Source organism: Haliotis asinina, chromosome 4 (assembly GCF_037392515.1).
Source record: "Haliotis asinina isolate JCU_RB_2024 chromosome 4, JCU_Hal_asi_v2, whole genome shotgun sequence".
NCBI lineage: Eukaryota > Metazoa > Mollusca > Gastropoda > Lepetellida > Haliotidae > Haliotis > Haliotis asinina.
Window position 1 is genome coordinate 24,595,600 of NC_090283.1, and position 23,753 is coordinate 24,619,352.

General features: G+C 39.0%; 1 protein-coding gene across 4 annotated transcripts in view; it reads left to right on the forward strand.

The window, feature by feature from the left end:
• LOC137281409 (rho guanine nucleotide exchange factor 7-like) overlaps window positions 1–23,753 on the forward strand; it is an 89,526-nt gene that overhangs the window by 22,985 nt on the left and 42,788 nt on the right. For all 4 annotated transcript variants that reach the window (XM_067812617.1, XM_067812616.1, XM_067812614.1 and 1 more), the window contains one exon: window positions 18,684–18,807. In XM_067812617.1, the coding sequence (XP_067668718.1) occupies window positions 18,684–18,807 (124 nt within the window). The remainder of the gene's footprint in view (window positions 1–18,683; window positions 18,808–23,753) is intronic.

Below are 23,753 nucleotides of genomic sequence, written 5' to 3' on the forward strand. Positions count from 1 at the left end.
CTGATCCAGTCTCAGTTACTTACACACCTCTACCATATTACCTGAATACAATTGAGTGCGTTGTTTAACAACAAACAAAACAGCCTTTTCCCAAAGGGTTTTTAATGAATCCTCATGAAAGATTACACAATGCCATTTAGAAAGTGGTCAAATGCAACATATGTCATATTTGGGATTTCACTTTCTTAGTAAAGTACAAATTCTGGTCCTTTTTTGGTTGAGTCCCATATGGGATTTGAACTCACTCACAAAAATGACTCCGCATCACACGTAAGTAAACAGGGTATAGTATTTATGGCTGAACATGTTTTACACTTCACCTGGTTACTCCAGAACTGCACACCAAGGTAGACATCTGGCCCTGGGGATTTGTAGAGGAGGTCATTGTTTGGTAACAAGAGCCAGCTGAGGCACTGCTGATGTGGAGGGGCTCTCTCTTCAGCCAGACATGTGCTGGGTTCTGGTCATTAAATCAGTCTTGGAGTCCCATCAGTGCTTGGAATAGATATTCAGTCAGGATCTGTTTCAACGGGTTGTCAGAATCCGCTTTAGAAAGTTCCTAATGTCTGTTGTGTTCATGATTGAAGTAAATAGAAGTAGTGTCAGTTCAACAGATGGTTTGTTTCCAGAGGTTTGTTGTGGTCAGTTTGTGGAGTTTGTATAGGTTCAGAAGGGTACTTTGATGTATTCAAGCCTGGGATGTGTGTAAATTGATGATGGTGGCGTCACATTTGGTGGTCATCATCATCATCATCATCATCAGCAGCAGCACCTACAGCACTCTATATTTCATCTGACAATACCTACCTGCAGTTTTCTGTTCTATGACCTTTTAAGGTTTTTGACCCATGAAGAATTCATTCTTGTCATAAGAGATGACTAACGGGATTGGGTGCTCAGACTCGATGTCTGGGTTGATACATGTCATGGTATCCCAGTTGCATTGATTGATACTCCAGCTGTTGATCACTGGATTGTCTGGTCCAGATTCACTGATTTTCAATATTTGGAATATTGCTGACTGCAGCATTAAACATCAAACCATCCAATCAACTTTAAGGCAATTTGTCTTATAAATTCTACTCAGGATTTCTTGGTGCCTATATATAGATCAGGAAATCTTTACTTCCTAGCTCACTCATGCACTCACTCACTTATCTATTTATTTTCCAGAAAGTTTGAATACACCCAAATGTGTGACTAAGCTGAAAAAAAGGAGGACATTAGATACGAAAATAGCAACAGAAGGCCATTCCAGACTAGTGTATTGTTAGCCAGACAAGGGTTATGTTCAACATTACATAGAAGCACCTGGTCCTTGTTGGCACAAATCTGCCACTCATTGCTGCAGGAGGTCAGCACTGCTGCCTTCTTATCTGTCAGTGTATATGAGCTCTCCACACTTGCCCCAGAATCTAACTACCTTGACCAACTGGCAATTGTTATGGACAATATCCATGACTTGTGGGCCCACAAGGCATGTGTATCAGTCCTGAACTCCCCATGGTGTGTCTCCCTGTCAGGTGTCTCTTGTACTCACCATGGTGAGTCTCCCTGTCAAGTGGCTCCTGTACTCACCACGGTGATTCTCCCTATCAGGTGGCTCCTGTACTCACCATGGTGAGTCTCCCTGTCAGGTGGCTCCTGTACTCACCATGGTGAGTCTCCTTGTCAGGTGGCTCCTGTACTCACCATGGTGAGTCCCTGCCTGGTGTCTCCTGTACTTACTATGATGAATCTCACAGTTTTGTCTCATGACCATAAATACACTGTGAATAAATGCCTCACACAGTGTATATATGTCTGTTCCTGTCACATTGCTAGCATGAGTACTCTTTATGTTCCCAAGCTATGTTTCTTGTCATGATGCCATCACCAGATTCTAGCGTTTTTGTCAATATGAACCAGGAACATAACTGAATACCAGCAAGTTAAGTTACCTTGACGTTTATGTTGACATTTTGTTGATTTCACATCCTGTTAAGCTACAATGTTGTTTTTCTTAATAGTTAGTGATATTATCATTATATTATCTAAATATTATCATTTTTACATTCGGTCTCTGTCTTCATTAATAATTCTTGTTCTTAGTTGATGCTCCATTGAAATTAATCACTGGCACATATTTTACATTGGACAGTACTTTTGATACCTTTAACACCCATAAAATCTTCAGAAAGCCCCCTATTGATTTAGCCTTGGATAAATGCTTATTTTCTCGACCACCTGTTAAAAAGCTCTTGAACAAGGGACTCACAAAGCCATTGACTCTCTCAACCAAGATGATTTTTCACAAAGCCAAGACCTCCATGATAGGTATTTCATGCTGACATTCTCAACAGGTAGCCATGGGAGTGTACACACAGGTCTAATCTACTTAGGAAGGATAGAAGCAGTTATAAACAAGCTATAAACACAGGTCTCCAGGGGGCAGTGCCATGTTGCTGTCATGGTATAGCACACAATATCTCACAGTTGGCAGGACCGATTCCACAGACTTGGCTCATGAACAAATGGGCTGCTTTAGGTTTTTCCATAGTATTCTTTTACTGTTCAGGTCAGTGTGACAAGGCCTGTTACTGAATTCTTTTGTAGTGATTCAGGTAGTTGTTGCTTTGGAGGAAATAGTTGTCTTGATTTCTTATGACAAAAATCTTGTCATTTAGAATGATTGATGACTTGAACACTGACACACATTCCACTGCTGAATTGTATGGTTAGTCTTTGTGCTCCTGATTTTGGTGATTTGGGTTGATTCAGTTTCAGTGAGTGAGTGAGTGAGTTTAGTTTTACGTCGCACTTAGCAATATTCCAGCTATATGGCGACGGTCTGTAAATAATCGAGTCTGGACCAGACAATCCAGTGATCAACAACATGTGCATCGATCTGCGCAATTGGGAACCGATGACATGTGTCAACCAAGTCAGCGAGCCTGACCACCCAATCCCGTTAGTCGCCTCTTACGACAAGCATAGTCACCTTTTATGGCAAGCATGGGTTGCTGAAGGCCTATTCTACCCCGGGACCTTCACAGGTAGATTCACTTTCAGTATTATGATGTGATGTATATGGTTATTAAGGGCTTTCTGTTAAATCATGTCTGTCTCACTCACTCACTCACTCACTCGCTCACTCACTCGCTCTCTCAGTAACTGGACTGTGTAGGACTTTTCAATTTCAGGGGATTAACATTTTGAAGCAACAGATCTAACAGATCTGTTTCCCCACATGAGTGAGCATCTCATTGTCAATTACCTGAGGGACCTGGATGGATGGATGGATGGGTGGATGGATGGATGGATGGATGGATGTAAATTCATTTGGACTTTGTTCTTAAAATATTAAGGAATGCAGACTTGATCTTGTTGCTATATGGTTGGAATAATGCCAGTATGACATAAACCACTCAACTCAAACCTCCTTCCCTCCCTCCTTCACTCACTCACTCACTCACTCACTCACTCACTCACTGGCAGTAAGCAGTATTCACTAACAGACTGTTAAAATCTCCAGTGTTTTATTTTATCATGTTGAGTTGATTTTAGAAACCCAAGTTAAATAAATTTGGGCCATGTATCTATCTGCCTTGTATCAGAACTTCAAGAATGATTAACTCTGATTTCATTATAGCTTCATTAACTGCATGTAAACAGTCAATATTTAATATCCCCAATATTCATGGAGCCGAAACTCTGACAACATGCCAACTGAGTCAGATATTAACATACATCAACAGTCAATGTAGTTGTTGCATGCGAACCTGTTGGCTGCAGTAGGAATTGATTTTCTCCAAACAAAATGTAGTCAGCCAGGCCACAGCTAATGCAGGGAAAATTATACATGTATTTTTGTATGCTCATGTGAAGAATTTTTGGGAATGAGAATATGCAAAGGGCAGGGCCGCATTTCACAAAGCCATCGTAGCGCTATGACTGTCGTAACATAGACTTACGACAGTTGACGCACTACGATAACTTTGTGGGACCTGGTACAGACGTAGGTTGTTAATTGCAGGGCCTGTGTAGGGAAGTTAAAAGGAATTACAGAGTTGTATCCCTTGACTGTCATGATCTGCCGGTTGGAGTTAAATCCCAGATTTACCCTGATCTTTGTTTTTTTAGGATTATCCCCAATCTTTGGGGTTAGCCAAGTGGTCAACATCAGATCTTGATCATGATATGTAAAAATGAAATAATGTTGTAAATGGATTGTGAACCCTGGACCCATTTGCACCATAGCTTCTCCTTGAGCTGATACCCGTGAAGGTCGCGGGATAGAATAGGCCTTCAGCATCCCATGCTTGGCATAAAAGGCGACTGAGCTTGTCATAAGAGGCAACTAACAGGATTGGGTGGTCAGACTCGCTGACTTGGTTAACACAGGTCATCGGTTCCCAATTTTGTGCAGATCGATGCACATGCTGTTGATCACTAGATTGTCTGGTCTAAACTCAATTATTTACAGACTGCCGCCATATAGCTGGAATATTGCTGAGTGCGGCGTAAAACTAAACTCACTCACTCACTCTTGAGCTGATATGTGTATCATATTGGTGAAAATGGCAATCTAGTGAAATTGTTTGCATGAGGAACATAAAGTTTATGTGAGAATTGAATAGGGAGCGGAATAGTGACATAATTCCTGAAATAGATCCGCAGTGGCTGATGTGTCTTGGGTATTAATCTCACAAATAATAATTTTGAGAGAAGATGCATGCAGCATTCGAAATTACTGCTTGCCTGGAGGCGCAGCGTTGGTTGTTACTGTATCTGGCCTGCAGTTTGAAATATTTGCAGGCCCTTGTGGCCTTCAGTAAATAATCTGTCAGTTTTGGGTTTTTTTTTCTTTATTAACATTTGGGAATCCATGATCCATCATGCTACAATAACAGTTTAACTTCCTGTTGTATCAGTGCTTTGTGCGTAGGAATGTCCACACCAGTCTTGAGCACATAAAAACTCCTCTGTATGCCATAGGCTTCAATAATTGATTTAATAGAAAGAGTTTGAAGCTATGTACAATGTAGTCTGGTTTTTTTAGGGGGGGTTGCCTTTAACAAAGTGTATCTGTAGATTCTAAGGCCTGAAGGCGGCAGCAGGCCCTGATGGCCAACTCGCAAATTAAACTGGATGCAGGAGATAAGAAACCAGGAGTGAAGTCAAATGATTCATCATAACAGTCTGTTTAGGACACCCCCAAGATGGAAGTATTTTTATAGATTTTGATCAAACTGAAATTGAAGAAAAAGAAATATTGATTTTGTTGCCTTTTTGTGACTTTGCCAACATTTCCTTTTAACCAGACTTTTCACGTAGATTATACCCTCACATCTGCTCTTCAAAGAAAACATTTGGCTGATACAGACGGAAAGCAAATTCACAGTGCAAGAATTTTAATTTGCTTGAAGATAAGTTTAAATGCAGCCAAGGGTCTTGATCGAGTTCTCATCTGGACAAGCTTCAGTTGTAGGACTTTGCGGGTGTGATAATGGTTTGAAAAGCTGATAATCAGCTGAACAGGTACACCACTCTTCGTCTCAGCTACAGGTTGATAAACTGAAAAATAGCACATTGTTACACCTGGTGCCATGGCAGCGATACAGCCCTCTACTAACGTCTTTGTTCCTGCAGTACGTTTTAGTTACAGAAAACTTGTGTTGGAAGTGTTTTGTGTTACCCGAGATGTTCCATGTGTAACCTGCTGTCCATCTGGTTTCTTCCTGTGTTGTGTGAACAAACTAGTGTTGGAAATCGGAAACCAAATCCACTGTTGATTATCAGAGGACTTCTGGTGAATGATTTTCGATTATTATCCAAGTATACACTTTTAATGTAGTCACCAATTTTCAGGGTTTTTCTGCGTTTTTTTTCTAATTGTTTTTGTAATTATGCTGTTTATTTATACAACAAACATTTATCTGTGTATCTCATTACATACACAATAGATGTAAAATGTATTCATAGACAGGTTACAGTAATATTCACAGTAGTGATCAATGCATGATAAATACAGTGCATATGGCTTTTCGCTGTTCAGGGCATGAGCATCAAATTTAATAGTTAGTTTACTTCATTTAAGTGTGTTGTACTAAAACAAGAAAATTATGACGAATCAAAAAGGTATTTTACAATCGGTAATCTTTTATCCTTTCTTCATCTTTGATTTTTTGATCATTGGAACACCACTAATTAGAACCCAGAACCACTTACTCATAGTGTCCCCAATACCCTCAGATAAATATAAATACCTTTATCTGAGTGAAACAGACAATGCCATGGGCAGTTTTGTGAAATGAAATTCAGGGTTCCTGTTTAACCCTTATGGTGAAATGTGGGATTTAAAAGTGTCCATTGTTTTGCATAGCAAAAATATGTTTAAAGACAATGGTTTTGACAGTTTCACAGTGTCCTGAATTAAAATTGAAAATCTGGGTTCCTTGTCCTAACCCAGCTGAAATAAGCATGAAAAAACCATGGTATACCATGGTATACCATGGTAGACCATGGTTCACAGACCATGGTTTCCATGGTCTAGCACGGCTTACCACATCCGGTAAATGGCACCACAGTTTACCATGGTAAAATAAGACCATGGTCTACCATGGTCAACCATGGCAGAATTAGACCATGGTAAGCCATGGTCTACCATGGTAGCAAGACCATGGTGGCGGTAAATGGCACCACAGTTTACCATGGTAAAATAAGACCATGGTCTACCATGGTCAACCATGGCAGGATTAGACCATGGTAAGCCATGGTCTACCATGGTAGCAAGACCATGGTGGCGGTAAATGGCACCACAGTTTACCATGGTGAAATAAAACCGTGGTCTACCATGGTAAAAAGTGACTATGGTGTATTATGGTAAACCATGGTAAAAGAAAAACCATGGCATACCATGGTCTACCATGGTAAACCAGAATAAAATAAGACCATGGTGGACCATGGTCATCCATGGCAAAAAAAGACCATGGTTAACCATGGTCTACCATGGTATCAAAACATCATGGTGGTAGTAAATGGCACCACAGTTTACCATGGTTAAGTAAAACCATGGTCTACCATTGCAGAAAGAGACCATGGTGTACCATGGTTTGCCATGGTAAAAGGAGACCACGGTGTACCATTTATTACTACTGAAAAAAATGAGACCATAGTAAGTACAGCATGTTCGTTAGATTGCACAACAGTTTACCATCAGAATAACCTTTGGCTATTGAGACCATGTTGAAAACCAACCATATCACACCACAACCTACATAGAAAATTGATATAGCACAAACACCATGGCATAGAATTCAATTAGAATATCAAATATTAAAGAATTAACATAAAAAAGACCCATGCACTGAAAACAAACTGTTTACATTACGAAGACAAAGTTTATTACGAACATTGCCTCAGATTTAAATGAAAGACAATTTGACGATAGCTGTTGGAAAGCTCACAGGGATTGTGGGATATCCTGTGCAGCTAGAATTATAAATCCAGTTACACTGCTGAGGAAAAATGGTATGTGGACATGTTCATCTTTTTTCAGAAGACATTATTATTTATTATTTTAAAACAGAAATGGGATGTCCTTCAGTCTGTATCCAGGAAAATGAACTCTTTCGGGACAACATTTCATGCAGTAATATACAATTTCAGAAATCCCATTAGACTATTTGATTTAAAAGTAGACACAATGAGAGTCACGACCAACACAGAATTTACAGGCGTGCCCCAAATCATCTACCTGGAAGTTGTACAGGGGGCATCACAATTTCTCTCAGACGAGACAGGATTATACACACATGTTGGAAGAACCTTCACGAAGAGCTGTGGGGACATCACAGAAGATACCCACATTGCTTCAGGGATAGTACGTGAGTGAGTGACTGACTGAGTTTAGTTTTGCTCCACTTTTAGCAATGCTCCAGCAATAGCACGGCGACAGACACCAGAAAGGGGCTACACACACTGTACCCAGGAGAGGAATCGAATCTAAGTCTTCAGTTTGAAGAGCAAATGGCTCTGGAACATAACTTAATCTTCAGTGTTTCAACATTAGTACCATTTCTTCAGAACTGTCCAGTGGAAATCTGAAAAACACACAAACAACATTTAATAACAGTGTTTCCCCATTTCAAAGGTTCTTAAGCAAATATTGAAATTGTGTTGTTTAATTGTATATTTATAACTGCTGAAAAAATGTTAAGTATTTTCCCATACTTCGGATATTTTTTCACCTGAGTATTATACTAAATCATGTTATTTAAAAACATTTCTATACATTAATGACTTTGAATCACTTTCTTTTAATGTGAAGAGTGTATATCAGTAGCAAAACATGCAATAGAAGTCAAAACACAAAACTGGCTTCCAAATCACTTGTCTACATTCATAACCAAATACAATATTCTGAAATGATGCATAAAATTTCATAATACTTATAATAATCAGCACTATCATAATATTGATAAAAACGTATCTCAAAGTATTTGAACCTATTTCCACGTTAAATGAATGGCAAAATGTACTGACACATTCAGTATTGGTTTACAAACAGCAGTTATCACAAAGCTGAATACAAATATATACGATAGAAAGAAAATGGAATGTCCATAAACGTGCCTATAGCAATTACCTCCCTTTTATGATCATTTGAGTGTATTTTATTGTGTGTGTAATCTGAGAACAAACGGAATCTTTCAGGCTGACCTTACAGGCACCGTGAACTTTGACACCTTGTGCTACACAATTTTTTAAGTCATAACGGTTTTTAAAGTACCGTTAGATACTGATCGTGTCTTAACATAAATGAACGGAACATATTACATAAAACCTCAAATTAACGTTCATCACACATTATTCCTTCCGTTTGAGAGATATTCACTGAGAATGTACGACATAAACACTTCATACATTGCTATATATGTTATTGTTACATTGTCTTACGTCATTCTAATCAAAGAGTGTTGCTTACCCCTTTACCTATGTTCGTATGCGAACCTTAAGGTACTCAAAACAATTTAAATATCGGGGCACTCAAAACGATTTCAATATTGCTGTTGTTTACTTACCGCTCGTGCTCATCTCCATTGGAAATCAACCTGAGACGTATCCATCGGCATAAATCTAGTCTATTCCTTCTTCACATATCCAACATTGGATTACCCTCCAAATCCGTGAATCGCTAATACGTTAGGTTATTCTTCGCTTAGATCGTTGTCTGTTGGCAAAAGTTGTGTTTGGCGCCTCTCGCTCGCTTTGCGCGCTCACACAGGTCTACGTGACACATAGCACTAGCAGCAATGGCATCGTGCCGCGAAGAGATCGTCCCCATTCGGCTTGTCCCGGAATGGTGCGAGTTTGAAGTGGAAACGTATTTTTTAAGAAAAAAATTAAAGCCAACATGTTTTCATAGACATATACACATATATCTACTACGACCAGGAATATAATCGAAACTGCATATGTAATAAATAAGCTGTACGGTTAGCGCTCATGAAGTCGCAATAGATTACGGAAGAACGAAGGGCGTGGCCGTGTTTGGCGCGAAAATCGGAGCCATGTACCGCGCGTTCGTGTTACTTCACAAGAGTGGATAATTTCTAATCTTACGATGTAATAATGGCTAGAATTACAGTATTTCGGCATAAACATCGAAATTTGAATAAATATTTATGTCGTATTATTTTCAACGGTGGGAATTGCGAAAACTTGATGTTCTGTGTGCACACGTCCCTTGACCGATTTGATCGATCTGTGGAAGGACAGTTTATGTACATATCCCCGCCCATAAATTTAATTTCATTAGTCAAAATTGACCTAATTTCTTAATGGTCGTATTTGCACGTGGTGAACAGAATGTGACAGTGAAATGTGTTCAAAAGTGGAGAGCACTGATTTTTTTTTCAACGGGTAGATCGACGTACGTGTTTGGAAAGCTGTAAAAAAACATCGATATCAAAATTCTTTTAAACATTTCTTTCTGTTTATAGTACCAAGTGAATTGTTTGTTGTTTTTACTGTTTTATGTTTTTGCTTCACCATAAACAATGCGAAAGACGTACTTATAAGTATCTGCTCACTTGCGATCGAGAAAATCACGGGAGAAATTCAATGAAAAGAGACGAATTTGACAGCGTACTTCAAAGTTTTACTTTATGGATAGACTAACAACTAGTCTCTGAAATGAACATATTTTACTTAAAAAAGTTCATATTGAAAATACTATAGTATAATACTATAATAATATAATGAAATAGAGCGCTGAGACTTTCTTCATTCGCAGAAGCTAAGGGAATCTACAATCTGAGAACAAACTGAATCTTTCCTTACAGGCACCGTGAACTTTGACACCTTGTGCTACACAATTTTTTAAGTCATAACGGTTTTTAACGGACTTTCTTCATTTGCAGCCTGAAGTTAAGGGAATCTACAATCCATATTTTCTAGACTTACATGGGTATTCTTGGATATATTTGCGTCAGGGCCTGTACTTTATGGATTAAATATCACTATTCAGGGCAATTAGAAAACCTCTACAGTATCAACTAGTTGCGTAGCTATTAACAAAAGGTGAGTTTTTCTTTGAACTGTCTATATTGCTGAGACATTGTTTAGCTTTTCTGTCGTACAATGTTTGTTGTGTTTATTTTAAAACAAGAAGAAAAAGGCACCCACACACAAAAACTAGTATTAGAGAGAGACGAGATTTACACAGTTTAATGGACAACTTTAACAAAGGGATTGGGAGAAATAAACCATGCCTATTATATTTTCAGATGAACACAGGGTTATTTTTGTTTTGCTTTTCCAGAGTATAAGACGTCAGTTGTTTGTTTGTGTATCTCTGCAGCAAATATTAGTAAAATCAGTGAATAGTTCCGCTTATGATTATTTTTATGACATCGTGTTCTATTTTTTTTATTATATCACACTACATTTTAACACTCACTGAGGTGTTAAGATTTAGTTGTTTAATGCACACAAATGTAAGAACAAGGACCTACAAGATTTGTTATTCATAAATGAAACACAGAGTCATGAAAACATCAGGTTTCCCCTTTTAAATTTTTTATTTATCACAGTTTAAAATGTAAAATTTTTCTGTGATGACCATGGTCTACCATGGACTTTCATGAAATGACCATGGTCAACCACTGCTTTGAACGAAAACACCATGTTTTACCATGGTTTTGTCTAGGATGACCATGGTCTGCCATGGCAAAAGGACAATGACCATGGTCTACCATGGTTTCTGGTGATCATGAGTTGTGATGACCATGGTCTACCATGGTAAAATGGAAAAGACCATGGTCTACCATGGTTACTGGTGACCATGGTCTATAATGACCATGGTCTGCCATGATGACCATGGTAGACCATGGTCTACCATGGTCTAGAAATGTTGGTGACCACGGTTTAGCACGGTAAACCATGGTAATACCATGGTTTACTGTGGTAAGCCGTGGTTGACCATGGTCAACCATGGTGCCATTTCAGCTGGGTACCCTCATGTTAAAATTATGGCGTTAAAGACAACTCCTCCCTTAAATTCAAAACCTGGTTAAGTATATAGGTATTCTCTCTACCTAAGTCCATGTTACCTGATGATGGATACCATAAGGGACTAAGGTAACTGGATGGTCAGTCACAATGATGGATATTTTGCGCTCCAACTGTGGAGTCTTGCTCAACGATGGTTGCTATGGCTGGACTTGGGTCATTTCCTGGTTGTGGAATGGCACCAGTGTTGTAGGGTTAAACATAATATGTTTCCCACACAAAAAAGGAGTCCATTTTGGGCTGTTATGTGTTCCTTTGGATTTAAAAATATATATTGTGAATATGAATAAATTCTTAGATAACATGAGATAACTGTATTTTCTTTGCCCAATTGTCATTCTAGGTAAAACAACATTTTATGCTGCAGAATATATGCAGTGTGAAGATAGCTGCAGAAGCACCTCGCTATTTTATTTGAGCATTATGGAAGTTTTATAGCTTCTGTCTGTGGTTATTACATGTTAATGACTATAAAATCATCACAACTTGAAGCCCCTGGTGCTAGAGGGTCTTCCTGGACAGAAGGTTATGGCGTGTTTTGATGGGACTGGAGAATCTGGCGATGAAAGTGGTGTTGATGTGCGAAGGGCAAGGGGAGGGGGAGATGCTCAAACAGGATAGGGGGGGGGGGGGGGGGGGATAGTTGAGGTCAGCAGGGACTCTGTCTGCCTCCCCATCCCTCCCTATTCTTGTGCTGTTTTCCCACACTCCAAGGTGTGGTATGTCATCCTTAGCTGAGTCGTAGAATGCTGAAGGAGACGCTCAAGGAGGACCTGGACAGGTCAGCAGAGATAGGACCTACTCTGTCTGCCTACTGGTCCTTCCCTCCTCTTGTGCTGAGACTATACCCTACTCCAAGCTGTGAGTTAGTCATCCTCAGTGTTACGTAGAATGCTGCAGCAAAAGCTCAAGGAGGATCTGGATAGTTGAGGTCGGCAGAGACATGACCAACTCTGCCTGCCTACCCATCCCTCCCTAATTCTTGTGCTGAACCTTTCGCCCACTCCAAGCTGTGATTGAGTCATCCTCAGCTGAAACTGAGGATGCTGAAGCAGAGGCTCAGGCAGGACCTGGGTAGTTGAGATTGACAGTGACAGGACTAGCATCCCCGTCCTTGACTCATGCTTAATCCCTGAATATGTAATACTGATAGTATCAAGTAAACCCATTGGCATTGAAATGCCCAATTGAGATGGGGATTCTAAACTTGCTTCACTTGGGGCTTTAGCATTGCAGGGAAGACTAGGCATTAGGGAATAGGTTGTGGTTCTGGGCAGAGACGGACTGCCCACATCCCTGAGCCTTCTCATGCTGACTTTCTCCATACTCCATTGGCTCTGAGTGTGACCCCGTCATCTGAGACCAAGGAGGCTCTCTGTATGATGTGTTGCACTAACGGAGAGATCATCTCTGTCCAGTTGTCCATTTCTGAGTCAGGCATATCAGTAGTAGTATCATGAGATATAACCATCCTTATCACCTCATTCAGACATGTGCCAATCGCTCCAGTAGAAGTGGGGGGGAATGGTGAGGGAGGGGTTAGGGGGAGGGATGGTAAGTAGGGGTGGTACTCCATGTAGTCTGTCTCACAGTCACTGAAACATATTATTTTCCATACTGCCTAGCCCTCTTTGCAAAGTTTAAGCCATAAATGAAGCAAGTCTAGGTTTCCTCAGATTTTGAATCACTGCTGTCTGGGGCTCCTGTTTAGTTGTTACTATCGAAATGATATATTCAGCGATTAGGTGTTAAGTCTAGAGGCCCTGGTGTACATAGTGACGCCATACACATCAGTCCTGTCTTCTTTGAAGGACATCTTAGTATGAGGGATAAATCATTAGTGATGAATAGTGATGCAGTAAGTAATGAATAGTGATGCAGTTAGTGATGAATAGTGTTGTAATTCATGCTGAGGAATCCACTTGCAAAATTAATGGCGATCCCTGGAGAGGTGATCTTTTACTTAGACTGTCACAACACAACTGTTTCATTGTGTCCATTCTGGCAGTGACCCATAAAGATCTAGGTGAGAATTGGTCTTTAATGACCAGTGCTTGTAATATGATACAGCTAAAGGCATAAGGTGGTCTTGTAATGGTTTCTTAATATCACAGGCTGACATGCATGATGTCAATCACTGGATTCTCTGATTCAACTTGGTTATTTACAGACCACCACCATATACATGTAGCTGGAATATTGCTGTGTGAAGCGTAGAACTCAACTCACTCACTCACTCACTAACTCACAACACACCATACTGTGGTCCAGCAGTGCCATTGCAGTGCAGATCTCATCACACACTATCGCAGGAGTCACTGTACAGGAAATGTAGCTAGCCTACTTCTATCACACTGAGCTGGTACTTCTTTGATGGTCTTGGATCTCAAGGGTGTAATCAGTTATTGATCAAGGAGATATTACCATCTTATCAAAAGTATATAAGCATTCATTGCTAGCTATGTGGTTTAACTTGTCGACTGTTTAGTCAGCTAGGTGTACAATGTCAACACCTTCATGTAAATTCTTTCAGCTTTTATTCAAGGGTCAGTTGGTTAGCTTTGTGGATTAATCATTCCGTGATCATCCGGGACATATGTTTTTGAATCCCCACTTTTGAAGACCCTGAAAACCATACCCATTGTATCTTGAACAGAACTTTGTCTCACAGTCCCTGACTGTCATTATTTGCCCTTCTGACCCGTGAAGGTCCCGGGGTAGAATAGGCCTTCAGCAACCCATGCTTGCCATAAAAGGTGACTAGGCTTGTCGTAAGAGGCGACTAACGGGATCGGGTGGTCAGACTAGCTGACTTGGTTGACACATGTCATCGGTTCCCCATTGCCCAGATCGATGCTCATGTTGTTGATCTCTGGATTGTCTGGTTCAGACTCGATTATTTACAGACCGTCGCCATATAGCTGGAATATTGCTAAGTGCGACGTAAAACTAAACTCACTCACTCACTCACTATTTGCCCTTCTACCCTCCCTTTCCCAATGCAAAGGTCTTGAATGAAGTCTAGATTTCCTTAGGTTATGAATCTCACAACTCACTGGAACTCCTCCTTATTATCATATACAAGGGTTGGCTGAAAAGTTCTAAGCCTCACTGTGAAAAAAAGTTACAAAGTCCACGTTTGTAATTTAGTTTTCGACATAGTCCCCTTCCAAGTTCACACACTCGCGTGAAGTTTTCGGGAGTGGTTGCTGTTGAAGGCCTTCCTGAGTGTGGGTCATCATCAAGGCTTTGTGTGCCACGCTTAAATTCTGCTGCCCACTTCTTTACTGTGGAAAATGAAGGAGCATCATCCCCTAGAGTGGAGACCATGTCAGCATGTATCTGTGTTGGGGACATCCCTTTCTTTTGCAAGTACTTGATGACTGCCCTGTATTCAGTTTTGTCCATTTCTGATGATTTCAGAGGGTAGGTTTACCAAAAGAGCTGTAGTTGAGATAAAACTATTAGTATGTTTGTAGTTCTTGTGTCTATGATTCACTAAATGATTGTCCTCATTGGTGGCAAACACCTGTCTCTACCTGGTGGGGAAAAACCACTCAGGCTGAGAACTTTTCAGCCAACCCTCGTAGCTTTAAAAAGCAGTACCATCATATCTTTAACATCATTTCATTTTATTTTAAACATTTACTAGATGAACCCACCAAATACGCATTGGTTTTCCCAACATTTCCACAGCATCACATCTTAGTTTTGAAATAGGCTGGGGCTTAACTTTTTATTCTGGATATATATTGAGGGACTAATGGTTAGTCTACAGTAAACAGCTGTGAGGGGAGGGAATTGGGTTAAAGGTTTATGATTATCACGTTACTAGCAACAGGCGTGTGAGTGAGTGAGTTACTCACTCACTGATTGAATTTTGGTGTTATTTTATCAGCAAAATGGAATGTATCTGTGCCAGTTGCAATAATTGTCAGCTCACTAATATATTTAATTTGAGAGTAATGTTTTGGTCAATAGGTTGGTTGTCTTACACCACCCTCCGCAATATTTCATTTATATGGCGATGATGTGTATATATGAAAGTCTGGACCAGACTATGCAGTGATTAACTGGATGAGCAGCTATGTGAGCAATTGGGATACAATGACATGTGTCAACCAAGTCAGCAAGCCTGACCACCTGATCTCTTTAGTCACCTCTTGAGACAACCATGGGATCCTGAAGAGATCAGCTGGCATGCAGATGTGTTACAGGTTGCACATTTCTGTATGATTACAGCCCATTTCACTAAGGTGATTGTAAGTCACTAAGGTAACCTTAGTGCCGTGTTAAAGATTGAAAGTGAATTTTAACCTTAGTAAAGGTTGTTTCATGAAAGGAGCCCCATTTGAGCAAAGGACCTCAAATCAGGAATGTTGACCACTGCAGACAGACATCTTAGTGAGTAATAATCTCAGAAAGATGTTCAAGTCTTGTGGGTCTTCCTTATGCTGTAAATTTCAATGCAGACTCATGATCATCAATGATTCATATCAAGTATTCAAGTCCTGGGGAACCTGTTTCCAAGAGGGAAATAACATGATACCAATATTTATGAGTCTCCTATCATGTCTCTGTGTGGATCAGCAGAGGTTATCAGCTTGGAAGTCACTTTGCAATGATGAGGATCAAGATTCATTAGCTTGGCAGAAGCCATCTTGGATTCAGGGGAGATAACCCTGGGAAGGACTCGTTTAGTTTTCTGTGTTATCTGTGAAATGTGAGACCTTGCTGTGATCTATGACTTAGATCTGTGTGAATGACACCAAGTACAGATAGCAGTTTTATACATAGATCATGAATGAACCCATATGGGGGAGCCTAGTTTAGTTTAAACATTTTTTTTGTTTTGGGTCTGAATATAGACAGTCAATGATTGTGTGTTTGTAGTGATAAATTCATATCAGTAATTGTTAGTAGAGTAAGAGCAATTTGTAAGCAAGAATGACACACATCGCTTGAAAATAGTCCTAAATTCACTTTATTCTTGTTTTAAAAAATCTTATGTGGTGTTGAAGTTTACACAAATGATTGATCATTTTTAAAATTACGATCAGTCATGACTATATTCACATGTTCTTCACACACCTACAAATTGAAAACGGTTGATGTATTTATCAAACTGTATCAAATATATTATGTTTTTTAATAAAGAAACTTTACTGAAAATGAATTTCATTGTATTTTGGTATGTAAATGTTATCCAAATCAGAGATTATTGTATTTACCACATAAATTCTATTCAAATCCAACTATTCATAAGTGTAATATGCTGATGTCATAAGTGTAATATGCTCATGTCAGCTGGCAATTCAGATATACTGGTAGTAAAAAACCTGTCAATTTATTTGCAAAATGATATAAGATTTCCTTTTCTACATTTGATAAATTAGTTTATTGTCTTGTGGACTATATATGCACATATGTGCCGCTCTTTCATCCTGAAATGTAGCCAGGTCCTATGGCCTTCACTACAAGTAGGTAAACATTGATTGAGTGCCTGGGAAATGTCGATTTCTGATAAATGTGGTAATGGTTTTCAGGTGGGGTTCTGATTTGGGTTCACTGGACTGAAATTAAGTGAATGTTTAGACTAACAACTAGTCTCATAAATGAACATATTTTACTGGGAAAAAGTTCAAAGTAAGAAAAATGATATAATGAAATGTAGCCCTTATACTTTCATCATGAAGCTAAGAAAATCTAAACTTGCCACATTTTCTAGACTTTCGTTTGCTTTCTTGGATATATTTGCTTCAGAATTAATACGACAGACTAGTGCATTTTGTAATTGACCACATCTGGTTTAGCTGATAGCTCGTGGAAATGTGATATGGATAAACAAGAAGCTTGGTTCATCCATCAGCTCCTTAACATTTCGGGTTACCTTGGTACTATAAGAGAATCTGAGGGCACTTCATCAGTATCTGTAATCGGTTTCCAGGATTGATTAGTTGTTGCAAAATGTTGCTTGCATCACAAGTGATCTGACAAGTGGAAAGATAATTCTCAGAGTGATGCACTGATGATCAGCATTAAAAATATCCAAAATTTGGGTAATTGGAATCGGAATGAGATCATGTTCATGGAACCAGTATTTATGTCCCAGTTTAAAACACCTACAAATTACTTATACGTTTCTTCATTCAGTGTACATCTGGATGATTGGGAAGCAGGTGTTGTGTTCCTTATTGACTGATTCTCAGCACATGACTTTGATGCAAGGTGTTAAACCAAGTGTCCATGACAGAGATTTCTGAAATATTGAAGACACTCACTCACTCACTCACTCACTCACTCACTCACTTGATTACCATTTTACTTGCAATACTCTATATTGCATCTCTGTATAACTGTGTGTAGATAACTCTGTTCAACCATATCATTTTATAACGTGCAGCACTATTCATACTATAACCCTATATCAACCACCTATAACACTGTACCATTCACCATAACGTTTATCAGACACCTTAACATGTATCAGACACCGGTAACATTTCATCAACCTGTAACACTGTGCCAACCACCTGTAACACTGTATCAAGCGCCGGTAACACTATCAGTCACCTGTAACACTGTATCAAACTCCTGTAACACTGTATCAACCACCTGTAACACTGTTTCAAGCTCCTGTATAAAAAACACTGTATCAAGCGCCTGTAACACTGTATCAGCCACCTGTAACACTGTATCAAACTCCTGTAACACTGTATCAGCCACCTGTAACACTGTATCAGCCACCTGTAACACTATCAAGCACCTGTATAAAAAAACACTGTATCATGTGCCTGTAACACTGTATCAGCCACCTGTAACACTGTTTCAAGCTCCTGTATAAAAAACACTGTATCAAGCGCCTGTAACACTGTATCAGCCACCTGGAACACTGTATCAAGCACCTGTATAAAAAAACACTGTATCAAGTGCCTGTAACACTGTATCAGCCACCTGTAACACTGTATCAAACTCCTGTAACACTGTATCAAACTCCTGTAACACGGTATCAACCACTGTAGCACTGTATCAAGTACCTGTAACACTGTCACAGACTCCTGTAACACTGTATCAGCCACCTGTAACACTGCATCAAGCACCTGTAACACTGTATCTGTCTGTTGCAGCTCTGCTTCTCCAAGGGAGACATCATCACGGTCACACAGGTTCTGGAGGAGGGATGGTGGGAAGGGACACTGAACGGCAAGACAGGATGGTTCCCTAGCAACTACGTCAAAGAAATTAAAGCAGGTATGACTTGAAATTGTGTGTCACATATGAAACGCCCAACATTAAGCAATGTTCCCTAGCAAATATGTCAAGGAAATTAAAGCATATATGACTAGTAATTGTGTGTCACATATGGAACACTGAATGTAGAGGTCATGGCCATCAAAGCAAGGGGAAATGAAGAATTCCTTGCAAAAGAACTCTTATGATAACTATATTTTGTCGAAAGTTATGCTGCTTTAAGTGTAACTAGGTCAGCTATGGTAACTAGGCCTGGTGCAGTAATTAGGTCATGTTTGTGTGTACATGCACATGTTTACTATTAAGTATGTATGCCATCCTGAACCAGATCCTGAAAATCCCAGTAAGGTTCCCAATACAAACACTTTATCCCAGGCAGGGCATAGTCCAAATATACAGAAATATAGGCCTGGGGTCCACTTAAAAGATCCTTCGTCTAGAATGTAAGCGAGTTGTCTTTGACTACATGCTTTGTCAGTGAATTCTGGATGCTCATTGTGTTTGCACAAGAAAAGCGCAGGTTGAAATTTACGTTGTGCTTTTGTTACTATTGTCAGTCTTTGTGTCTATGAGCTATTGTATTTAGTGTAAATTATGGATTTAAGAGGCATATTTAGTGAATTTATTTTGTTATTAAATCTCAGTCACAAGAAATGAGCATTTATGATTTTCTTTTTTTAAGAGGAGGTTTTTACTTGAGTTTGGTCATTTTTCTTAAGATATGATCATCAAAATGGAATATATCCATATCAGTCAGGATTTTAATTGTCAACACTCTGATATATTTAACTTTATAATCACATAGTTATTGGTTGTTGTGAAAAATTAACATTGTCATCATGTTAAAAGCATGAAAAAGAATGTGTTTTGTTATTGCTTCAATGAATGTGTTCAATATTTATTGCTGTGAAATTATTTTTCGGCAATATCCACATATATTACTCGGTTTTTTTAACACATATAATATTCAGTTTATAGTGGATTCGTTGCAGCTCTAGTATTAATAAAATAATGTATTTGCCAGAAAACTAATCAATAATTTGCTATTATGAAATAACAGTAAATGGCCAAGTACTTTAAAAAACCCTTGTTCAATAGAAAGATCGTTAAGATGCATACATGAAACCAAAATAAAGTCGCACAAACTAATATTGTGCTTCTCTGCACAGCTGGGTGTGAGTTAGACATTTAGTTCTAGAAATAGAGCCATTTTGTATACAAAACAAATTCAAGTTTAATGGATTGCAGAACTGTTCCTAGAACTGGGGCAATCTGGACTTCCAATCTAGCATCTATTAGAACTCCTTTTTATTTCATTTCTCAGGTCTGCAAACACACTCTAGGTGTCAGTTTACCTCATACGAAATGTGTTTAGAAGGTTTTTAGAATTTCATTTTTTTCATGGCTGTATTCGTATGTTATTCTGTTGCATCTTGTTGACAGATCAGGTTGTGTTGCATTGCAAATCAAAATTTCTTTGACAATGACCACAATTGCTTGTAGCGTCAAAGATGTGCACTTGTACGTCCACTTTCATTGAACACCTTGCTCCAGGATCACCATCAGTGTGTTTCTCATTGCCCTGGAATTGCTGCATAAATATTATCCCCAGACTCGGAACAAACACAACTTTCCAGAGGTGTGAACATCTGTAGTCACCCTTCCTTCTTATCCTCTGACCTACACATGTATGTCTGATGTTACACAGATACGGCTGTGAAGATCTGGGTTAGAATTGGTCTTCAGCAACCCCTGTGTGCTGACTTAGCTGACACATGACATTGTATCCTATTGTAGATCAATGCACATAATGTTGATCACTGGATCACATTATTTACAGACTGCTGCCATATTGCTGGAATATTGCTGAGTGCGACATTTAACAACAGACAAGCAAACTGTGTTAAGTATAGACCATCTGACTTCGTTGTGGTACACAGAGAGAATCTGTCACCATACTGTGGCTGAAGAGGTCATTGCCAGTATACAGAAAAGTACCCTAGCCAAAATCGGAATACAGAATCGTACCCTTGAATTATTCCTTTCCACGGTGTATTGTAATCTTCATTGGAACTGTCATACAGTTGTATTAGTTGCATTTGATAGGAGTCTGAAACGGCCATACATGGTAACAAATATTTCACACAGCACAATACCATTTGTCATCCTTTAAAGGCGCCAGATTCTTTTCTGTATTTTGACCTTGTTTAGGGTACAGTGCTGTATACAGAAATGTACCTGGGTTACGTATCTGTAGAACCTGTACCGACAATTACCCATTTAACGTTTCTGTGGTTTACAGAGCTGCTACCATAGTCTGGTACAGCCTGCACGCATAGTTCAGACTTGACCGTCTTTCAGGTCAGGATCTGTCTCTGTCAAAGGGCCATGTTGAACCTCATTGTAATTCAACAACAAATACATTTTCTTAAATCCGCGTTAACACAAGCTTTAAAATGAAAGAAGAATTCCCATTACAGAAAGTTTATTTTCTGAAGAAATACACAGTTCTGTGCCAGTGTATTTGCCTGTTATTATTCCATTTTATCGATGTACGTTTTTCCACGATATAATTAGTTGGCCATGTAACATGGCAACGGAACAAACTGTGTTTAGCAACTTTTTGTGGAACCATTTTTATGTGCATACTTGTTTATTTGTAGAGAGATCCCGAAATAGCTCGGGAACACTTGAAATAACCTGATTCATCCTATCTCATTAACCATTAAGTGTTATATTAGGAACATTATTTATATATTATTGATATTGCAGTTCAGGGAAATAATGCCTAGCCATTTTTCAAAGCATGTGATAACAGTTAAAATGACAAGCAAAGGTTTATTTGGAGGACTTTGTATGATATTCTTTGAAAGTGTTTTACGATTTAAATGGTTAATTTCTTTGCAAAGATTAGGTTCTTGTGTAATTCCTAAAAGCTTGACTTACTCTTTCCATCAAGTTCCCATTTGCTTTGTAGATGGACTTCTGGAAAAGCTTCAGAATTCTGTAAACAGTTGTTAATAATTTCCATCCTACTTTTTATTTTGTTGCTAGGAAACTAAGAGGCAGGTTTTAGATTGTAATGGGTTTGTGCCAATAATGTGACAACTGTGTGCGTCAGCACACAGGGTGATATGCTCATGGCAACAAAATCATGGTTATGGTACTCATCTGGCCACTATGTTGGGATATTGGGACATGGGATATTGGGACATGGGATGGGATATTGGGACATGGGATGGGATATTGGGACATGGGATGGGATATTTGGATATGGGTTGGGATATTGGGACATGGGATGGGATATTTGGACATGGGATGGGATATTGAAACATGGGATGGGATATTGGAACATGGGATATTGGAACATGGGATATTGGAACATGGGATGGGATATTGGGACTTGGGATATGGGATGGGATATTAGGACATGGGATGGGATATTGGGATATGGGATGGGATATTGGGATATTTATGTGAAAGAGGATACTCATGGAGTTGTTTTTTTTAATGACTTAATGACTTAATGACTTGATCACAGACAGACAGACAGACATGGTGATATTTGGGACAAACATATTTGATCAGTTCAGACATATTTTAAGGTTTCTTATTCTAGATTTTGTCCCCTGTAAGTTAAATTTTGTTGTTTTTTTATTTCATGGTATTGTGTTTTAGGAGACCAATACATCTGCACATGGATATTGGTATTTGTGAAATATAACAGTTTGGTTTCCGAGATCATGGTGGGGGTAGCTTTGTGGTTGTAGTGTCCACACAACATGCTGAAGGCCAAGGTTCAATTCCTCACATGCTTTCAGTATATGAAGCCCACCCTGGTGCCCCTTTACACGATATTGTTGGAATATTGCTAAAAGTGGCATAAACCTAAGCTCACTGACTGACTTTGGCTGGTATTCTGACATCTGTTCATTAATGTTCAGAAGGTCACATCACAATATGAATGAATAAATGAGGCTCTTCTTCAGTATGAATGAAGGTCTTTGTTTCAGCCAGAATATATATTTTCAGGAGTGTTGGTTCATTATGTAAAATTTGCCCTAGTTCTGTGGACCCTGGCTAGTAAAAATTCATCAGGACCAATAAGTCACATTAAGTGATAAGTTTGCACTGTGGTCCTTGTAGCCAGTGAAATTATATATATATATTATTTATATTGATAGATAAGTAAATCTATGTGCGTTATTTAAGACCAGTGATTTTTAGACAGAACCAGTAAATATTGCCCACTCACTGGTCCTGTCGGCTAAGGTGAAATTTTGAAAAGTGTCTTAGGCCAGACCAATTCTATTTCTTGTTTTACGAATTTTTGTCCTCTGAAAACCTAAAGGCAGGCGAGAAAAAAAATAAAAATAAAATTTCCAATCAAAGTAATATTTCTTCTGAATACTCAAACTATTTTACTTTTGGCAATTTATGAAATGAATATGGGTAAAAAAACAACCTAAAAAGTATTTTCTTGTGAGTTTACATTTTTAGCGGATAAAAACATTAGGATTTTATTTTTTGAGCAGGGGAGATTTTGGGCTTTTTTTCTCATTCTTGAAAAAATATGGCAGGCGGATCTGTAAAACAAGAAATAAAATTGGTCTGGCCTTAGGATTCTTTCCCTTGTTTGCGTAGTGCACAGCAGCAGAAAATATTTCTGATGTGGCAGTATGGCAGATGATGTCATGGGGTCATCTAAAGGTCATCATGTCTGTCAGACTTTCCAACCTTACAGGTGAACTCTGCCATAGAGAATGTCTCACACTCCGCTGCTTGGACTAATGCCCAGCGGCTTTGGCAACTTGTAGTACTTGTGGACATACACATTGATGCAGTCTGTACTCTCTAACATCTTAGGCATTGTGGCAAGGGATTTGTACTGCTTCAGTATACGTTTCAACGAACAGACTGAAAGTTGCTGGTCAGATGGCTTGTAC